The sequence below is a fragment of the Tachysurus fulvidraco genome, chromosome 9, assembly GCF_022655615.1.
Source record: "Tachysurus fulvidraco isolate hzauxx_2018 chromosome 9, HZAU_PFXX_2.0, whole genome shotgun sequence".
NCBI lineage: Eukaryota > Metazoa > Chordata > Actinopteri > Siluriformes > Bagridae > Tachysurus > Tachysurus fulvidraco.
Genome location: NC_062526.1, coordinates 10720922 through 10743011, shown reverse-complemented (window position 1 = coordinate 10743011; position 22090 = coordinate 10720922). Strand labels below are relative to the sequence as shown.

At 37.6% G+C, this 22090-nt stretch overlaps 2 protein-coding genes across 20 annotated transcripts in view; one reads left to right on the top strand and one right to left on the bottom strand.

Moving 5' to 3' along the window:
• Window positions 1-56: 56 nt before the first annotated feature.
• On the bottom strand, window positions 57-11158 carry sh2d3cb (SH2 domain containing 3Cb). Of its 6 annotated transcripts, none has more exons than XM_047818237.1 (11): window positions 7422-8615; window positions 7257-7296; window positions 6448-6576; window positions 4850-5265; window positions 4649-4725; window positions 4053-4540; window positions 2147-2262; window positions 1868-2039; window positions 1678-1789; window positions 858-1064; window positions 58-684 (listed from the first exon to the last, which is right to left on the bottom strand). In XM_047818237.1, the coding sequence occupies exons 1-11, from the start codon at window positions 7541-7543 to the stop codon at window positions 515-517; spliced, it is 2049 nt and encodes a 682-aa protein (XP_047674193.1). In that variant the 5' UTR covers window positions 7544-8615; the 3' UTR covers window positions 58-514. The 6 variants fall into 6 exon arrangements, with proteins under 6 accessions (XP_047674194.1, XP_047674193.1, XP_047674195.1 ...); XM_027138419.2 differs by lacking the exon at window positions 7422-8615 and adding an exon at window positions 11020-11158 and having other exon boundaries at window positions 61-684; XM_027138418.2 differs by lacking the exon at window positions 7422-8615 and adding an exon at window positions 9017-9365 and having other exon boundaries at window positions 62-684.
• Window positions 9468-22090, top strand: part of cfap157 (cilia and flagella associated protein 157) — a 24654-nt gene continuing 12031 nt past the window's right edge. For 2 of the 14 annotated variants that reach the window (XM_047818242.1, XM_047818243.1), the window contains exons 1-7: window positions 17866-18078; window positions 19199-19361; window positions 19466-19668; window positions 19792-19951; window positions 20355-20499; window positions 21478-21572; window positions 21887-21982. In XM_047818242.1, the coding sequence (XP_047674198.1) occupies window positions 19341-19361; window positions 19466-19668; window positions 19792-19951; window positions 20355-20499; window positions 21478-21572; window positions 21887-21982 (720 nt within the window). In that variant the 5' untranslated portion in view covers window positions 17866-18078; window positions 19199-19340. Of the gene's footprint in view, window positions 10847-11316; window positions 11589-11778; window positions 11933-12028; window positions 12297-12666; window positions 12798-13145; window positions 13288-13368; window positions 13548-13774; window positions 13821-15161; window positions 15299-16038; window positions 16324-17864; window positions 18079-19198; window positions 19362-19465; window positions 19669-19791; window positions 19952-20354; window positions 20500-21477; window positions 21573-21886; window positions 21983-22090 lie in introns of those variants that run through there. The other 12 variants (XM_047818246.1, XR_007143834.1, XM_047818247.1 and 9 more) reach the window with 12 other exon arrangements.

Here is a 22090-nt window from a genome sequence, read left to right as displayed (position 1 = left end):
ATAATGTTTTTATCTTGCTAAAACCTGAAATGAGCACATCATGTATTGTATATGTTTAATTTTATTAGACAAGTGTAAATTTAAAAGTGGTGGCTTGGATCAGTAATCATACATCCGTAGCTAAAAAATAAGCAGAAATTGTGTTTTAATGTTTGATTAAAACAAACAATAAAAGAAGAGACAACTGAACCGGTTTAATCTGAGAAATAAAAGGATTCAAACAGTCAGTATAAAGACATATATAGGTTATGACAATGTAAACATAATTTATAAACCATTTTTTTTTATAAAGAAATGACTGATTATTTTATATATAAACAAAATAAAGTTAATCATACTTTGAAATACAAATCTGAATAATATTTTTATCTACATTATTTACAAACACATATAAAAGTTGAAAAGATTATGAAAAAAATGTTATTTCGCGATGCTCTGTGTAAACCTGTATTCCTTGTATTCATCAAATAAAAAGAAATATACAGATTTCAGTGTGAGACATGTATAATATGTATCACTCTGCTTGCCTAGAAGGTTCCAGTCTATTGGACAGGGCTGTTAGTACTTTGTCAAATTTTTCATAGCGCTCCTCTCTGCTTGCCTCTGCGCCCCGGCTGCCCCACAGCAGACGCATCTGAAACTCAGTCATGAAAACTTCTAGTGTGTCTGGCTGCTCATGGAAACCTGTAGGTAAGAAACAGATCTTACTGACATAATGTAAAAATATAGCAAACAAACACACAAAAAGGACACAGAGCATTTCCTACATTTCCGATGACAATCGCATATGGGATTTCTTAACAAATATTATTGCATGATATTATTGAATGATATACATGGGCTGAGGTTCTCCTTACCTTGTAATTTTGCCATGGCATTAGAGCAGCAGGTCTCACCGTGACATGCAATGGTACGAGCAGAGTTTAAATGACACAGCACAGTGTCCATTCCAGACTCGAGGCTCTCCCAGGACTCTGACCCTTCAAGAATCACAGCACTTTTCTCAAGTAGGAGCAACAGAGGGAGCACATGAGGGACAGTCATCTCTGATGGGTCACAGAGCTCTTGAAAAAAATATAAAGGGATGGTGAATAAGTTAACCTTTCTGTTAAATGTTAATGCTATATGTGCTATTTAGGCCCAAATGGAAAACATTGTGGAGCATAATTAAATGACTACAAAAATAAATAATAATAATAATAATAATAATAATAATAATAATAATAATAATAATAATAATAATAATAATAATAAATAAATAAATAAATACTAAATATCTTTAGCATTGTAACATTTTGTGCTCGGCTTAATTTTGGCATTATATATACACACATTATATAACATAGATTACAGATTATTTGCCCCTTAACACAAAAGACAAGTCACAATGAGTGGAGTCAAAGCTTAAAAGAGAAACATGATGAAATAAACATACAACAAACACACAATGCCCACTCAGTATGCATTTGTGTTGTATGTATTGCATATAATGACATAAAAGACATAAAGTAGACAAAAATTTGTGGGTTCTTTTTACATTAGTCTTTCAGAAATACAATGAGACAGAGGGAAAATGGCAAATCTAAAATTCTTAAGGGTTGCTTCATTGTCCTTTGATTTTGAAATAAAAAAAACAGTACAACAGACAGTGTTTTTATGTCAAGGGTTTGAGTATACCTTTTCCATCATTCATTCTCTTCAAATAGGGCCTTAAGGTTTTTTCATACAGGACTGCACTATCTGTGTATTTTTGCCTTAAAGCCATCCATGACTCGTCCAACCGAACAATCTAGAAATGGAGTGGATGTGTTACATTCATTGCCTATTCATTAAAGCATTATTCTTCTGTTTACTGCTTTATCATTACCTGTGGCAGTTCTAAGACCCTCATAACTGCAGCAAAGCCAAACATGTTGCCCAAGTTGGTCTTCAACTCAGATGCCAGTGAGATAATTTTATGCAGTATGGAGCCTCTTTCCACCACACTGCCCGTGCAACCCAGCAGCACCATAGCCAGCATGATGGACATGGTATAGAACCTGAGGAAGTGAACTATGTTTATTCAGTCAAGTTTACTTTCATCTGAAGATATTTTTATGTTCTAAGCTTGGGTCAGAAGCAAGGTGCTACTTAGTAGTCAACACACCTTTCCAACAGGTCTTGTCTGAGATAGTGGCCATGTGGAAGTGTGAGAAGCTCCATTCCTGAGCTCACAGCCATCCCTCTTGTATTCTCACCAGAAAAATCCAATATGCGAGCAACCTGGAAAATAAAAATGGTTTGAACAGTCTACCATGAGCAAACATGAATCCAAACATTTTACAATCGTAAAAAGTTTTACAAAGCTATATTTTTTCACTAATCCCTTTTAATGGTTGATATACATTTCCTAGAATACCTGCACTGAGCCTTCATAATAATGCCATAAGCCGTAAAAATTGAATGACCCTTTATAATGCAATGCTGGATGATTTAGGAAAAGCTTACATCATAACTAGTAATGTGAATTTATGTAGTATTACTCCTAAAATACTGTAGTTTTTTATATAAAAGAGAGAAGAATTTAAATTTTATTTCAAAAGTTTTTATGCTTTTTATTAAAAATCCATTCATAAAACTTTGAAACATCTATGACATTTCCAATGTATTCCTCTTTATTCAATTAACACTGGGATGCTTAAATAAATATAGCTGCAATACATCAAGTAAATCCTTTCGTGTAAAGAAGTAAAGACAGTTAAAAAAATTGTTGTTGCTGTAAAGTCAAACTAATAACTTGTAATATAATTTAATTGGGATTTAAAAATATACAACAGTAGGTCCACCAAGCTGCCACTGCTGGGCCCCTGAGCAAGGCTCTTAACCCTCAGTTGTAAGTCACCCATATTTTGTGTTATCAAAAATATTAGAACATGCGACTGGCTATATTTCTAACTGTCTACTTTTGGTTTAAGCCGTGGATTTCAATACAATAATATGGATTTTCTAGAAAAAGCTAGAAACGAGTGTTGTACTAACAACCAGTCACTGAACAGGTCAGCTAAGGTAAGGTAAAAAACAGCAGTTAATGACAGAAACATGTTATAGCTGTGAAGATAAAAACAAAAACTAACTGCAACATCACCAACAACCTCGACTGGTCAGGGGTGAAGGCATCACAATCCACCCTTCAATCAAGACTATATAAGCAGAGATATATCACAAGATGCAAACCACTGATCAGCAATAAGGACCAGAAGGTCAGATTGGAATTCACAAAGAAGTAGAGAAATAAGGCACAAAAATTTTATAACCAAGATCAACCTCTATCAAAAAAAATGAAAAGTGCAAAGTGTGGAAATAGAAATGATCTGCTCATGACCCAAAATATATAAGCAGCAGAATGAATTCAGAAATATACAGAAACATTCCACCTACCAATTTATAGAGAAATGCATACATTCTAATTGGGAAAAACTTCATCATGCAGCAAATCAATGACGGGAAACACAGTGACAACAACAAAGAACTTCATCAGATGAAAATAGACTGGCAAAGTAAATCAGTTACTGAATAGGAGACTAAAGGAGAAATCCCTGAGACAAACAACTGAAAGAAAATGTGGTACGAGCATAGAAAAATATCACAAAGGAAGAATGCATCAGTTTGATACCGGTATGATGCACAAGCAAAGTAAAGGTACAATGTTTGCTATACTTTTGAGTGGTCTTCAGTGGGGCTAAAAAGTGCTTAAAGTTAACACACTTAGATTTTAAATATCTGGAAATAAAAGCTGAAATTCTGATCTACTGTAGCATATTGATCTTTTAATCCCAAACCCAAAAATCTTCAAAGTATAACAAAAACATTAGAACTGGCGTTGCTGTTCCAATACTATTGGAAGGAACTATACACTATTATAAACTATTTCTCTGTTTTTCTTACTTGGGTTAATTATGAAACATCTTGGAACTTTTTTGTCTTGGTAAGTTTGGTCTAAGAATATGCAAGGGTGTGTCACACTTTTGGCAATATAATGTATATACAGTACTTGGCTCTATGAACAGGCCTACCATGCAGTCGATTTTGGTGATGTGCATGGCCATCATCTTTGTATCAGCTTCTACAAGCACCTCCTTCACTCTCCTTAACACTATTGCTTCTAGTGGTTTATTTTCTGCAGGGAGCAGCAGTGACTGGTACACGCTGGGTCTGAAACTGGAGGCTGTTTCAGTTACAAGTGGCATTAAATAATCCTCATTGTCCTCGTCCATGAAGCCCGGCACTGTCTGTTCCTCTTTTTCGCTGAAGGGTGACTCTGTATGAGCAAGACTGTGTGGATAAAGGCCTGTGTTGGATTGCAGGTCAATGGCATCAACAGTAGTGCTTTGACAGGACTCAGTACTGGGAAACCACATGTTGTCTGTAGGCTCCAAATAGATGAAAGCACTCTCGGTTGGAGAGGTACAAAGTTCCATGTCATTGGGGCTTTGCAAAACAGGTGATGAAGGGACTACAACAAACTTTCTATTGCGCGATGGACTTCTTCTACGTCTGTAGACTGAAAAAGAGAGAACGGATTTTACAGTTTAAGAACAGAGGTTACATATATGTTCCTTTTTAATACTAATTCAGTTTATTACTATGTTCCTTAGATAACAGCACTTACGTGTGTTCAGTGGGGTTGGGGACGACGTCACTACAACACGCTGTTCCAAGGTCCCAACAAAGCTCTTGACTGCCTCCCTGTGAGAAAAGTGTGAAATATCACTTGAACCATATCAGTTTCTATGGCACTAATACTAAACTGAAAGTAAATTCTTTGCTGTTATTTAATCAGTGCATATTTAAGTGCCAAAGTTCATCTTACCTCTGAGGATTTATTAACTCAAATGCCAGAGCCTCTGTCACTGCTAGACTTCCCTTCCTGTGCACAGGTGAGTTTAATGGTGTCCCCTCCTGACTAGTCTGGCCAAACATTGTCTCCAGATAATGCAGAGGTACAGTTCTGTTGACTGGGGAAATCACATATGCCCCGCTGTGTTGGGTAAGTGGCATTTGCCCGCCCACATAGAAATGGACCAACGATTGAATAGAGTCAAACTGCTCTCCTTCCAGAACATACTGCATTCGTGTGTATGCGTCACTGGATCTTAGCAGAATTTTGCTGATTAAGAAGTGGAGAGGCTTCTGATTCCAGCGGCAGGTTAAGACGTAATCTCCCAAACTGGTCAAAGAATCACGAATCAGGAAATCCCCATCCTGTAGCACTAGAGACTCTGAAACCTGTAGTGTAAACAGCATGGAGAAAATACAGTTTCCAAGATATACATGTTTGCCTTCCACATAGCTTTTATATGGAAAAAAAGAAAGAAAAGTTTACAATTTAGTGTATCCTGCCTCATGAGCACAATCCAACATAGGGCGAAAACAACAGAACAAAATTTTGAAATTATGTTGTGCTATTACATTGTCCAGGCTTGCTCTGGAGAATGAATTCTGGCAAATATATGATAAGATTTATGGCAGATAAATATTTATGTAGCATTATAAATTATAATAAGGCAAGATCTGTTTGAAGGCAGTTATAAAATGCATGAGGTAGGCACACAATAAAACAGAAAAGGGTAATAAAACATAATAGGATATGCTGTTATAGGAAAAAATAATAACAATGGGACAGTATTATGCAACGACGTGAAGTTACTGTTAACAACTTGAAGTTAATTCTGTTCCTTTAATGTTTGGTTTCCTAAGTTTTACAATTATTAATTTTGCAACGAATGGCACAACATATTTTTAACCTGTTATAGTTTTGTTTGTTTCATAATTTGTTGTGAAGTATTAAATTGGTGTTATTGCTATTTTACAGCAGCAATGAACACTTTAATGATAAAATGCAGAATGCATGGCAGAATCTATACTGACTGTTACAAAGTACTGGCATGATACTATTCGAATACATTTTTAATTAGTTTCTCCTCCCTGAAATCTTATCAAAGGTGAAACATTATATTGAGAAGTATCTGTCATACAAGTCTCGGTGAATGCCTTGTTACTATAGAGAAAATAACATGTCTGGGGAAGAGCATTAATTTAAATGTGATTTGAATTACAAAACCTTTTTCAGAAAAAAAAAAAAATTCTTCAGTGCTGTACTGTTATAGAAACTGAAGAGCAGAATTGAGAATATTTAGAAATTTGAATACAAAATTGAGAATTCAACAATGCTGTGGTATAAGTTGATATAGTATAATTATAATGAATAATTATTAAAATCTATATTTATAGTTATATTTATTTATAATTAATACTCATTATATTTATATAAACATGTTTATTGTTTTCACTATTAATATCTATGTTGTATAGTAAGCCAAGTCTGGATATCTGGCCAAATTGATTTCTAGTCAATTAAAACCTGAAAAGAATTAATGAACATAATCCCAGGGTAAAAATCTGACACACCTCCCAAGGTATACGTCCATGGTACCAGCCATGACTTTGTATGTTGTGGCTGCTGAGTTTCAGCTCTTCCTCCAGCTCTTTCTTTAGTTTCTCTGATGCACTGTCCAATAGGCATGTTTCTTTTGAAAACTTCCAGAAGAGAAAAACACAAAGATCCTGTTTTTAAACCATTCCTCCAAAAGAAGCCAGAAGATCTGTGCTTGTTTATGCTGTCTGAGACAAGGCTTTCCTTCTCACGGGACAGACTCCTCACATCTACAGTACTAGCCAGTTGTTATGGTGACATCATTGTGTTACACTAGTTAACGGGCCAATATATCACTGCAGCAGTAGGTTATCTAAAACATCACTACATGGACTCATTCAAAAAGCACAAAAGAGAGTTGCTCTGTTTTAGGGAACAGATATATAGCATTCATTTTGTGAATTTAAAGCTGTGCCTGTGAACAAAAAGATCCAGACAGAATTAGTGAGAAGAATTTTCAGTGCTCCTAAGATGACTCTATGTATAAAAGCCTGCATCCCACTTTTTCAGTTACAATAAAATAAGCACATCAACAGTGGGTGGTTGTCTGTAGAAACCCAGTCTGACTACAAGCATTCTAAGCATACTGGCGACAATCCAAGACTTTTTGTGTCACGCATCTTAACTCAATTAGAGCTTACTGCTCAGTCCTCAGATTCTTCCTTGTGTCTGTGTCTGTGTGAAGGAATTTCAGTACAACAAACACGCAACAGTTTCTCTTAGATGTTAAAAACTGAATTAGAAGCCGAAAAAAAAAGACAAAACACAGAAAAAAAATGCTTACCATTACATATTCACCTCTGTTTTCCATGATATCCGAATGACTGCGGACGAGGGAAAAACATTAACATATATTTGAAATATAATGTTAAGTAATGCTAAGTAATATCAAATAAAAATAAATAAAATTATAATATCAGAAATATATAAAAAATATTGCAATAAGTACATGTAGTAGCCTAGGAGCACATATTTGTGCAGGCTTGTGAATGTTCTGCATGAGGATGCCAGGTGGCTACAGGACAGGAAATTGTCAGAGGAACAGGCTGTGCTGCTCTTTCCCATGACCATTTGGATCCTCTGTGCATCAGGGACGGACTTTCTCAATGGAGTACATTTATAGTTTTAGCCAGTGTTGTGTTATACAGAGACATATGCAACAGCCCCCAGTAACAGCCATGAGATCTCTCTCTCTCTCTCTCTCTCTCTCTCTCTCTCTCTCTCTCTCTCTCTCTCTCTCTCTCTCTCTCTCTCTCGCAAATTAATCCTATTCTATGCTTCTACATCTAACCTTAACCTCAAATAATAATCGGCTGCTTTGGATTTTTTATTTTATTTTATTTTCCTCAAAGAGTTTATTTTTTTCTTGTTTAAGAAGCAGTTTTCCCCACATGGATAGGAATACCTGGCATATGATCCTCACCAAGATGTAAACACATGCCCCCATACACATACAGGCTGGATATTTTTGATATTGCAACATTTCTTTAAATGACTTTTATAACCAAATGAAGACATCATTTGGTTTTAAAAAACTGAATGCACATGGTTCCCAGCCAGTGTTGGAAAACATTCAACGCTTTACAGATGTGTTTAGACAAAAATGCCATAAACACAGCATAAACAACTGAAGCTCTACATGACCTATGAGGTAACATGAAATAGCAACAGTATATTCTCATAGTCTCAATTCCCAATTTAAGACTGTTTCATGTCAAAGGCAGAAAAAGATACAGAATTTGTGTAGTATAGCTGTCAGCTTTACATTAAGCAGGCAGGTTGAGGAATGACATGTCACCCTGACACCGATGTCACTGTAAAGGAAACTTTGTCAGCGCATAAATCAAGTTCTAAATTTAATGCACCATGTTTGTAAACAGTTACAAGCTTGGGCTTCTTACCAAGGACATCCCAGAGCATTCTCCTGTACACAGTGCTTATTGAGAAATATTTTCTGCTTACTGTAACAGTACTTTTCATGCTCTATTTTTATTTAAGTGAGTGAATTGCAGTGATTTGCTGGGCACATATATCAGATTCTCATTTGCTACTTACAGTTCTCAAATGAAACACTACTGGCTTCCTCCCCAGTGATGTGATTATCTGTATTCTCTCTCTCTCTCTCTCTCTCTCTCTCTCTCTCTCTCTCTCTCTCTCTCTCTCTCTCTCTCTCTCTGTGTGTGTCTGTGTTTGTCTCTCTCTCTCTCTCTCTCTCTCTCTCTCTCTCTCTCTCTCTCTCTCTCTCTGTGTCTGTGTCTCTCTCTCTGTGTGTGTGTGTGTGTGTGTGTGTGTGTGTGTGTGTGTGTGTGTGCCAGAGTCATGCCAAACTCCACAAGTGCTCTACGAAAACAAGTTTTTAAAAACAAGATCAGATCAAGGATTGCATAAGATCCAGAAATCTCTGCTCTCAATTATTCCAAACAAACAGCAGTTACTCACAGTTACTTACACACCCTTCTGTTGCGCAGTGATTTAAATCATTCAGACTGCTTGAGATTAAAGTAAAGCGATTAAATATCATCATTTACATATTCAGGATCTTACCTTACGGGGTAATAAAACAAAGCGGTTTACTAAGAGCCGGTAATGTCATGGTCATGTGTAGGCGCGGTTTGATGTCTTCTGCCAGATTTGACACTTCTAGTGAGGCGCTTCTTCTAAACCCAGCCAATGACGTCAGTCAGCCGAGCACAAAGGGCGGGGTTTAAGCTGCTCGCGAGCAATGTTATTGGTTGCCTCCAAAGATTTATATTATAATAATAATAATCGAGCGGGTTAATAAATAATAGTGTCAGACTCTAACTGGCATATCATTTTATATGCAATTATGTAGTTTCGGATCTAGTCACTGTGATTTGTTAAAGTCAAGATTGTTTAAATTGCCCTGTCAAAGTTCGTTCTTTCTCTCTCTCTCTCTCTCTCTCTCTCTCTCTCTCTCTCTCTCTCTCTCTCTCTCTCTCTCTCTCTTATTAGTATTACTATTATAGTAGTATTATTTCCCCCCTTTTCTTTCCATTTTTCTGTTTTAACCAGTGTTTCCTGCTGTGGATTTACGTAGCCTATTTGCTATGAAAATTATCATCGAAGAAATAGAACATTTCTTGCATATTTGTCACATGAGAAAATGAGTTGTAAAACAGACCCTAGCCTACAGCACTGGTTTGTCCAGGCTTCTGGAGTGAGCAGAGGTTAGCCTACAGACCTCAGTACAGAGCTCAAACTTATTCGTCCTTCTGTCCATTAACGATCATAACAGAGTGTCTTTGTCAGAACCAGATAAGATGACTGTAATGGCATGTGTATTTCAGAGAAAGAACACACAAATCTTTTTTACTTTGATTATTTACTGCACCACCATTAGATTGTGCCAATGTTATATACAGTAGTACATAAGATACACAATATGGCCAAAAGTTTATGGACACTTGACTATCACATCAATATGTGGGGCTTCCCATCAAGTTGGAAACACACAGTTGTACAGGATGTATTGGTATAGTCTTTGTATATTATAGCACTGCAAATTCTCTTTAAGAGGAAAGAGGTCCAAATCTTTCCCACAAATTTTTTTGGCCATGTAGTGTACTTATATATTGAGTTTTCTTGCACAGGATTTGAACATGATGCCCTAACCCTAGGTTCTATGCTAATATCTACAGCTATGATTTTTTTTAAACATAACTCTGTATAATTAATTCTGTGTTGTGTTGAATTTTGAATTGATTTACAATTATATGTTACATAACTTTTCTTACTGGAAGGTGTTTATTGTTTAATCTAATGCTCATTAATCTTAGCAGATCTTTCATCCCCAAATGGACTATATTTCCCAAATGTCACCTCTTTCACTGGATAAATTGTACCTAAGAAATGCAATCATACTGAATCAGAACGTCCTTTCAACACACTAGTTTCTTCCTCATGTCTCAGTGAGATTTTGCTACACAAACAAAGTTTAACTGTAGTAGACATCATCTAAGATATAAAAAAAACTTTATGATTTACCAGAGAAATTATACCAGATAAAATTAGATTTTATGCATGATTTTTTTTAAGTATTTCAACTATCTTTATTTATTATTAATCTCATTTTCCCTATATCTCTACATCCCACCTCTTTATTTCTGTTAACATGACGTCATATCCCCCTCTGGTAACCAAGGGTAACCTTGGCTTTTGTTTATTGTTGCTCAGTTTCTCCAAACTTTATTAGACAAGAGGCGCGATAACTATGCCTCCTAAAAAAGATGGAAAGCAAAATACCGACAAGAAAAATACTCTTGGAGAGAAAACCATTCCGGATGAAGCCTTATCCGAGGGCGGTAAAGAATTCTACCTGGCTCAAATACGAGACTTAGAGGACCGACTAGAAAAGTGAGAAACCTTGAGTTAGCTAGTTGACGTTAGCAAAAACATAGTCGCTATAACGCTCCAAACATTCTCTGTGTACATAGTGAGTTGTTTTCTGAATGAAGACATCGTATATCCTCGGTAAATGTTTAGCCTGAAGCCATGTAGTCCTCTATTGTATAGTTATACAGACTTACCTGTCAGTTTATTGGAATCAGGAGACTGTCACTCAGTATCCAAAAGCAATATAAGAAATGCATGGATTAATAACTGCTGTCTATTATTAATAAACCTATAAGACTTGGTAGTTTAGAATTGCTGTGTTTTCATCCTCAGTGCACACAAGGAAGTTGATCGCAGTCCATTGCAAAGGATAATAATTAACCCGCTGACACACCTCATCCCATTGAAAACTGACTCATTGTAGTCATACAGGAAATGCAGCCCATCTGCAAACAAACACCTTGCTCAATCCTTTATCCTTCTCTTCAAAGGTATCAGCACAAATGTGATGAGCTGGAGGTTCGTCAGAAAGATTTTTCTACTAATTACGATAATATAGTAAGAGAAAAGAAGGACATAGTGCTCTATCTGAAGCGCACCTTGTCCCAAAAAGAGGATAAGCTCACTGATGTCTTGGAAAAGCTTCAGGACCTCCAAGCCGTCAAAGATGCAGAGAAGGAGTCATATGACAAGCAATTGAGCATGCTTCGGAGTGAGTTCCAAGAGACTAAGGACAAACTCACTTCTGAAAACATGGTCCTAGGTAAAAAATACCTTCAAGCCACCACTAAATTAGATCAAATTGTAAAGTAGGTCTTCCAGTCAAACTTGATATCCAGACTAATGTTGTTCAGTTCATGGGCTAGCAGTTACCTTTATCACAGACAATATGGTGTATCAGAGTGGTTAAGTTTACAAAGATCCTCAGATCAGGCCTTGTTTTTTGTTGGCAGCGGGGAAACTTGCATCTCTCGAGGATTTCCAGGTGCAGAAGGATGAACTTATGTTTCAGTTGGAGTCTCTGAAAGAACAACTAGTTCAGCAGAAGCAGGAGCATCAAACTGTTCTCTACAACCTGGAGAAAAAAGCTGTACTGGACAACTACAGGTCAGTGTGATGATGATGCTCAGTGTGCTTCCTTACATTAAATTGTAGCTTTGTTTTGAATCTCATACAGTACATATCCTGTCTCATCTTATACAGACTGAAGAAAGAGATGCAGCAGCACGTAGCTGCTGTAGCTACTGAATTTCGCAAAGTCTCTGATAAAAAGATGCCAGAGACAACAAAGAGGGCCATCCACGAAAATATCTTAGTGACGACCCAACTCAGGCAGATTTCAGACAGGAGCAAAGAGCTGATGGTGGAGAATGATGCTCTGATGGCCAGAGAGAAACAACTTAAAAGAGAAATAGAGATCATGGAGCCGTTACTGAATGAAATGACCAGGAAAAGTCTTTCAAATCAAAAGGTTGACAAAAACACATTACAAAGTTTTTAAAGTATGGTCAGAGAACTTTCCTCACGTTCTGGTAGCTGTCAATAAAATCCCTACACAGAGGAAAACCTAATGTAGCACACAAGAGAAATGAATGGACCTGCAACCTCCAGCCAATCAGGAACATGAGACATTTTTTTTTAATATGATACGCATAAATTTAGAAAGCTTCCATTTTTGGCCTAGCATTACATTACATCACATTACATTAGCATTACACCATGTTCTAGTCTATGGTGTGTGTTTTGGGCCATGTCTTTGGAGGGGCTGTCAATAGTGCTGATATTGCTGAACGTGGGCAACATTAAAATGAACAAAAATATGTTTTATTTTGTTCTGGAAGGTGGTGCAGCAGCTGACAGTGAAGTGCAGGCAAATGAGTGCTGAACTTGAAGAATATGCCAGGCATAAACAAGAGCACCAAAAGTTGTTGAACAATCACTCCATTCTACAGAAAGAACATGATGTCCTCAGGTTTGATGATAATAATATCTACAGATATTATTATTATTTTTTAAATAATTCTGTATAATTTATTCTGTTTTGTTGAATTTTGAAATGCTTTACAATTTTTCTGTTAAGATTATGGCATTGTAGCATATTGGGTATAATTGCTCCCTTACAGCATTAGGGTTCAGTTGGTTTTTATAAGGTATGGTTATGATTGGTTTCCTCCCAACACCTAGAAGAAGGCTAGTAGGTAGACTGACCCGCGAAACATTTTTGAAAACCTCTGAGATATAATATCATTCTCATTTACACATCCTAATGACCACTGGTTGTAATTGTCATATCTGAAGATTGGCTTGACCACTGTCTCAGACAGGAGCATGAATCAGCTGTGAATGATCTCAACCAAAAACAAGCTGAGGCTGCGAGACTGAAAACAGAGCTTCAGGCTGAGAAGACACGGCGAGGGCAGGTTGAGACAGTCCTGCAAGAGGCAGCTGCAGCTTTAAAGGAAGTAATGTAAATTATCAGGCAGTCATGAATTAATGAAATTGATTTTATGAAAATACTCTGAACTTCATTTGGCTGTAAACAGGAGGTGCCTAAAGAAGAGGACACAGAAGTGCAGACCCTTGCCCAGAGAAATCAGATGATGCAGAAGCTGCTGGCTGTGTTGGACAGTGCTGCAGCCATTAGCAAAGGCACTACTCTGACCCACTTCATCCCTGTGACAGAAGACTCTAATGAATTTAAAACAGCAGCAGGCATGGAGAGGTGGATAGGCTAAACTATACCTTGCAAAAGTATTTAACATCATTAAAATTGAAATCAGATTCATCTGGATTACAAACAACACCTAAACAGATTGTTCAATCAGTATTTTTTTTAATTGCAAAAGCATATAAAGAAAAATTTAAAGACAAAATATATTATTTGTCAGTAAAAACACCTGCAGAAATGCTGTTTCAGTAAGTAGTCAGTTCCTAGTTTATGCTGTAAAACAAAAAGCTTTTGCTGATGTAAATCAGTCTATTGTGTAGGTGGCTGGTAGGTTAATAACAGCTTTGCACACCGTTTGCCAAGTAATTTTACCCATCCTTCCTGGCAGATTTGCTCCAGGTTCCTTGGCCACTGTAGAACATTCACCTTTTTTGTTTCTAACCACTCCTGCATTGCCTTGATTTGTTGCTTGGGGCTAATTTCCTGCTGAAAAGTTCTGCCAAACATTTTTTTTCTTTTAAGCGGGTTTTCTTGTAACATTTGTCCTATATTTTTCTTTATCCACTGTCCCTTCAATTGTGATAAAAAGCCTCTCCACAACATGATGCTGCCACCACCATATTTCACTGTAGGCATGGTGCTATGCATTGTGCTGGTTCATTTCAAATAAATTTTATTTTTAAATCTCTTTTAAATCAAATAGAAATTACACATTTTTAAATTAAAATGTGTATGTGTAATGCCTAAGGCAATGGACATTTGAAACCTTGAGAGGAACCAGACTTTAAGCTTGCATCACACATAGCACTTTGAAGCTTGTTTTGATATAGGTGTCATCACACCAAAAACCAAAAATCTTCACTTACTCACTCTCAGGCTTTAACATGGATATGCTTGAGCAATTGCTAAGCTATAAGCATCTTAGTCTTCATTTTCCATCCTGTCTCTTCAATGACAGTTCAACTGAGGTGTTTTTGTCCCAAAAATGGGTGCAGGGTTATATTTCATAAGTGAAGGCCGATTATAATTCCAATATCTTTCCTCTGGTGTGTTTGGAACACAGGGAGTTGAATACTTATGTTCATAGGTTCATTGTTTTTTCTCTGAAATACTTGCCACCCAATTATTAATTTTGTCTTTGAAGAGAGCACATGATTTTGCAACAAAAATACTGGCATGAAAAAATCTGTGTATTTATAATTTATTTCTCAGACAAATCTGAAACAACCACAGGAGGGCTGAATACTTTTGCAAGCTACTGTAAGACCCAAGAAACCAACAAACACAGTGTCCTGCGGTGTCCAATGTTATCCACAAAGGGCTGGTGTGGGTGCAGGTTGTCATTCCAACCAAGCAGAAGTTGTTCTTGGCTTTTAGTAGACTCTGGCGTGGCTTCTGCTTGGTTGGAATGAAAACCTGCACCCACACTGGCCCTTTCCGGATAAGATTGGACCCTGCTGCAGTAGTGTGTCACATATTGCATCAAAGCTTATATCCTACACATTTTCTTGCATTGGAAGAAAGGTCTTACATTACAAAATGAAGGCCACACAATATTTTAAGTCTAATGGTTTTGGATTAATGTCTTATAGTTTAAAACTGAGAGATGTTATAAGGGTGATGTCATCTATGCAATATTTCTTATATTTTGTTTGTTTACTGCTGAAGGTCAGGTGTAGCGGCCCCGAAGGTTACTCCTTCTCGCTTCAAGCCTGGAGAACTGGGGTTAATGGAACGCCAAACACACACAGGCAACTCTGTTATATCCAAGCGACAACTTCTCTCCAAAAATCTGCAAAGGTAGCTTATACATATTACAAACAAACTAATAAGTATTGATGTGCCGGGGATTTTTTTTATTTATAAGTATTACACGATCTACAGTCTAATCCAGAATGAAAATGAGGTAAAACCTCATAATACAGGAGCTTATTCATATTATAAGCCTGAACAGCTTAGACTTTTCCTTCATACAGAGCATGTCAAGTTTAGGAAATTTACTCATAATGATCATATTGCATGCAAAAAAGCTAGCTAGCTAAATCCACAGTCACATAAATAACTCTAGCACCACCAACTCCCTTTGGCTAGGCCATGAGGCTTATTTGAATGTTAGCATAACCTTTCAAAATTGTTCTGGAGGTGGCATCTAACAATAATCTCATTAATCTCAATAATCAGTTAATAATAATAAACTGATCAATAATCTCAATAATCAGTTAAGCAGTGGAATTCAATAACAGTGAAGTTAAGGCTCTTGTGACTGCCCCCTCATTATGCATGGGACTACTTGCTAATGTTTCAGCATTTATAAAGCATAATTTAGTAAAAGAGTCAGGATGCACAGGGTCGCTGGTAGGTTTGAAGACTCCATGGAAAATAAGGCCAAATAACCTCAGATCCACCGCTGAGCTTTTTTTTAAAATTTATTTATTTATGTTATTTTTCAGTCATTTAATTTATACAACAATTATGAAGTATTGTTATAGAGAATCTTTGCTAAAACTGTTTATTTTTTCTGCAAAAAACCCCCACAAAAAAACAGAAAGCCCAAAAAGGGAATGGTACCTCAAATGCTCAAACTTGAGAAGGACACTCTTCCCATGCAGCCTGGATCTGTCAGAGAAAGTCAAGCAAAATTTTAAACAAAGCAAAGACACACTGGATCCAGAAGGGCATCAGGTGTGAGGATGGGATGAGGATGGGATGAGAGACAAAAACAGAGACCTTCAATAAACACTGTTCAATCAATTATGTCATTTTTAAATATTCTACAATATAGCTATATGAATAAAAGAAATTTGTCTTGTCTGATTAATTATAAACACTAGATGGCGGTCTGACATCCTTTATTGTTGAATCTGTACTGGAGCATGAGCCTGATATTAAGCTGTCGTAGGATTTCTCAGACCTGGAGGTATAGCTGAGTCAGAAAGATTTAATACAATTAGTAGAAGAAAACTTTGTATGCCAGTGTTGTTTGTTATTGCATATCAACCTGAAACAAATAGAGTTACGACACGCACGGATTAAGCAGACAGAACAGAGCATTACAGGTTTAATCCTGTGGTAATATTGCATGATTATGACTATTTCTCTAGAGTCTACCCCTGCCAAACATCTTAAAATAGACATATAGTGCTTGTAATGATTACCGATACTGGTATTTGTAAGCGTGATCCTAATGTCAACATACTACTTCAGTGGTCAAGTATCATTACAGAGTTCTTGCTTGTGAAGTTTTTATTTCTTGGTGCATTTTTAGTTTTCAAAACCATACATGAGTTGCATTAAAAATATTTTAGATCCATGAATATTACCTGCCAAAAAAATGATATGCAGAAATGACTAGCATCTGTCCTGAATGTTATGAAATATTGTACATGCAGAGAGTCTAAGAAGCACAATCATGTGTTTGCTGTTTCTTGATTATTGCTTTTGAATGGTTTAAGGGACGTCTTAAGGTTGGTTGATTGATTGATTGATTGATTGATTGATTGATTGATTGATTGATTGAAATTGTCCTGTTTTAGATTATGCCATTGGGATGATGGTAAAAAAAAAGTGACCATGAAAACAGAAAAAAACAACCAAGCCTATTAGAGTCACATTCAAGACCTTTTCCTTTCCAATTCTGACTTTATGCTCTTCTCCACTTGTTCTTGAAGTGAAATCAATCCTCACTGGATGTCTCACCACCGGGAAAGGGATTTAAAAATGCATGAGCAGAGCTATATTCAGTAGGCCATTAGACTTACTCGTTTTGATCAGCTTTTTTTGTGTGGAAACTGAGACACCACTCTCTGTACATCTGCATCATACTGATATACACTACAGAGTGATGACAGGGGGTGGTCTAGGTGGTGGAAGGCATTCTTTGAGAAATTAGTAGAAAACACTGCGTTCCCATCACTAAACTTAAGTCATTTATTTGAGTCCTTTGTACTAGTAGGACTCGTATTACACACCAAGCTGCGACACGTGAAACTTGCTGCTGTGCGAATGCACTCGCTGCGGCTGCGGTATTATCAGCTACTCGCGCGCACATACAGCTCATCTCATCCTCGCCCCCCGCCTCCCTCTCTCTCTCTCACACACACACACGCATTCTCTTTCTCTCTCTCACACACACACACTCGCATTCTCTCTATCTCTTTCTCGCTCTCTCTCTCACACACACACACACACTCGCATTCTCTCTCTATCTCTCTCTCTCTCACACACACACGCATTCTCTTTCTCTCTCTCACACACACACTCGCATTCTCTCTATCTCTCTCTCTCTCTCTCTCTCTCACACACACACACGCATTCTCTCTCTCTCTCTTTCTCTCTTTCTCTCTCTCTCTCTCACACACACACACGCATTCTCTCTCTCTCTCTCTCTCTCTCTCTCTCTCTCTCTCTCTCACACACACACACACACACACACACACACACACACACACACACACACACACACACACACACACTGCTGCACTAGCCTGCCATCAGCATGTAGCCGAGGATTTTTATCATATTATCCACGCCGACATCAAGTACCGCACAGAAGGCATTTTGCGGGGTTCATGTTTGTCTCTAGCAGGTAAGCGTTTCTCAGAGCTACCGATCAGGATTAATGCACCTCACACTGCTGTAGTTTCTTCGCGGTTCGGAAGTCGAGTTGTCAAGTCCTGTCGATGGCTGTGAGTCAACGCTGCACCATTTCATCAACGTATTACTAAACGCTTGTGCTGCCGTTCAACTTGGTCAGGATTGAAATGCGCACGTTTGCGCAATCGCCAAGTTCCTGCTTTTGCGTTTGTAACCACGCTAGTGTGTGCATTTACTTAGATAATAAAGAACAGCAAGGACAACACACAAAAAAGCTTCAAAAAACCTAAACTTTTTTTTGCTTAAACGTATGATTTATGTAAATCTCTTTTAAAGCAACAACAACAAACTCATAAGCAACTGATGGACCATTATACTGTATGGAAGCACAAAAGCTCCTTCATGACACTATGATGTGTACTCACCTTTCCCCAGGTTAATACTAAATGTTTACCTATTAGATTTATAAGAATACTCCTCTTTATCATATCCAGCTTGGCCCAGCTCAATCTGGACTTTGTTTCTCTTCCCAAGTTCATGATTTACCAGAATATTTTGGTCAATAAATTATTAAGAATTTCTAATTGCTTTACTGTTTTGTATTTTGGTTGTAACCTGGATCGATTTCTACTGAGGACCACAATTCTTAACCTATAACTTAACTGATCGTGTTGACATAAGAACACATCGTGTTGACATACAACCATAATAATAGGCTTATGTTAAAGAACAAGATTGAACTGAAATTAATTGTAAATTGAATATTTTATCTAAATCGTAGCCCTGAGAAAATGTTTTTATGAACCAACTGTATGTATATCAACAATCGATTCTATGATGTTTGATTCAGCAATAAAAAGGAAATTGTGCATGTAAACTTTTCCTCATATCTGCATCTTAACAGATGAGTGGCAGCTTTTTTTCCTACTCGAGGTCCTGATCGTCTGCATAAAACATAACTTTCTGAAACTGACTTCTCAAAATTAGTCCCGCCATGTCCACAGTGTAGGATGAGTAGCAGTAATTCAGAAAATGTTTTCAACTACAATTCAGCTATTCCTTAACACTCCTGTGGCTTTCTCCCTGCTAACCATTTTGATGTGCATGTACAGATTTGATCATTATTCTCAGATTGGGCTTGCAATTCTCTGATGGGATCAGAAACACACAAGGGTGGATTGATGTTGATGTGAACGGTTGATAAATGAAGACTTTGGCTTGTCTTGTGCTACACTGATCAACATTGCTTAATCAATGATGATGGAGAGCTCTGATGTAAGTTAAACTGATCATCTTTGTGTGTGTGTGTTTGTGTGTGTTTCATTTATTTGTGATGCTGTTTATTTATTATAATGTCACATTGTATGTGTGTTGCGTAGTGCTCTCCTGAGTCGTTGGCTAACGATGATCGTTATGTGATGACCAAACATGCCGCTGTGTACCCATCAGCTGAAGAGCTAGAGGCTGTACAGTCTCTGGTGTCAGTAGTGGAGGGGGGACTAAAGTATGTTTCCGATTGGCTAATCAATTCCTCAAAGGCCAATGCTTTCTTACCTAATGAATCTGCAGAACCCAACCCAAAGTTAGTTTCTCTAGATTTCAGCTCATGTTTTGAATATTTATTTGAACCATTTCAGATGGTTATTTGTATTAATTACCAACGTTTGTTGTTTTGAGATCTTTTAATTTGCAAGTTTTTGTTTAGGTCTGGAGGCCCACTGGTTGGCATCATGCGTGTTGGCTCTGTAGCTAAAGGCCTCCTTATCAAGGGTCTGATGGACTTAGAGCTGGTTTTGCTGTGCCGAGAAAAGCCTACGGAAAATCTGCTCCTTACAATCTGCACCAACCTGCCACTGCAGATGAAGGTTTGCTAGTTTTATTTAGAGCATTTCCACTGAGACTTCTGCAAGCTCTTGTTTCTTAAAGAACTGAACTGAAACTGCTGCTGGTGCATTGCCCTTTCTCAAAATAACCAACCTGCCTGAAATGCTTCAGTGATGCAACTTGCTACAGGAATGTAATTAGCTATCAGCTCCTCTCCAGTGGATGTAGTTAAGCAGCAGAAAACGAGTCTAAGTGCAAAACAACCCATATGTATTAGGTTTGATTAAACAACATCACTGTTTTAGGTAATACCATAGGCATAGGCTACCATAGGCTTGTGAGTACACACATACACTGTAAACAAATGTCTTCCTACAGGAGCTAACTTTTTTGTAAAATTTTGGTAAAATATATGCGCTGAGTCTTCTCTCTCCTCCTTTGCAGAAACTGTCAGAGGATAAGCACACAGTGCAGCCCTGCATTCCAGAGGCAGCTATTCTAGTGTTCAAATGCAGCAGACCTGATCTGCCTTTGAGGGTCATCCTTACTTCAATGCAGATGAAAAACCAGGAGCTGGAAAAAAACCAAGGTAACAGTCACTGTATCCATGTAACTGAATCCAAGCAGCCTTGATAAAAAGGATCAGAAAGGGTACATTCTACAGAAATCATTATTCGCTGATCTAGTTATTATGCAGTTGTACGTATTGATTCACCAAGGCTGATCTAGCTTCTTGATGAGTCAACTCGACATCCGAGTTGTCTTGGCGTCGTGCCTGGTGCTACCGGATTCTTGTTTCTTTTGACACAGCAGCTGGTGTGTTGTTGTCGGGAAGCCCTGGGATCCAGGCTTCCTTCATTCCTCATTTTTTCTTCCTCTCACCCTCATATTGCACCATGCAATTGACTCTTAACAAGTTTTCAGAAGGATTTACTCCATTGACCCCCACCTCCCACCCCGGTCCTTGCTAATCTTTTTTTTTTTTTTTTTTGCGAATGTAGCACAGATCCTTTTTATTTTATGACGGCACTAGTGATATGAACTAGCCTTGTATTGTTGCAATTATTACAGCTTATAATAATGAGCTCCCAACAGTTGGGCTTGTTAGAATATTTGTTCTCTCAGGATAGTTTCCTGGGATGACATAAACATGACCAAATGTGACAAAAATACCAGCATGCAGTGAAACACAAATGACAAGAATCAAATAGCCGAATTTCCATCACCTCAACAGAAATGTGGCTGCAGTATAAACTTCATTGTGGTTGTGGTGTTCAGCTTCCTGGCTTCTGGTCCACCGCTCATGCTAGTATTTTTAGTTCTTGCCTATTTTAACACATTTGGTCTGCTCACTGGGCAAGCCTCTGATCTGCATCTTGAGTTGGCAAAAATGACAGCAAATCTGTTTTTTTTTTTTTTTTTGTGCATGAAATAACTACTACACCATGTTTTAACTCGGTCAGATCAGTGGGATCCTAACTGTAGTATTGCACTTTTCTGCCAGTGCATCCTGACAGAAAAGCTCATGGCGAATCTGTTGTGTGTCCTGTTCTGTTCTTCTCACCAGTGGAAAACACAAAAGTGAAAGATCCGTCTGATCTGCTGGACCAGCAGAGATGCCTGCTTGCTCTGGCCTCTCTGCGCCATGCCAAATGGTTCCAGGTTGGCCATCAGTTTGCACTATTTGGTTGTTGTAGCCTTTTGACATGGATAAATACAAGAATCAATTCACAGCTTGAAACAATTTGATATTTAAAAAAAAAAATCCAAGACTGTCCTTTCAGGCTTCCAAAATCAGACAACTTTCATTCCACCTCTGAATGACCCAAACTGACTGAAACACTCTTTACCTTTATTCCGGCACTCACCTTTCCTTCTTGCTTTACGCTTTTGAATTGCATGACATCTTTTTGCTGTTGTTCCATATTTTGTATATAATTTTTTTTTTTGGCTAACATGTGGTCTGACTTCCTCAGGTCAGAGTGAGTGGGAAGAGATCCTGTCTCATAGTTTTGCGGATCCTCAGGGATATATGCAATACAAGGCCTGTCTGGGCACCTCTTAAAGGATGGGTGAGTTGAGTGACAGTTGAATCGGTCATTAATATGTCGTTGATCTTGTCAAGAACCAGATGATTGACACAATATGAAATGAGTTTTTAATAACACTATGCACTCACT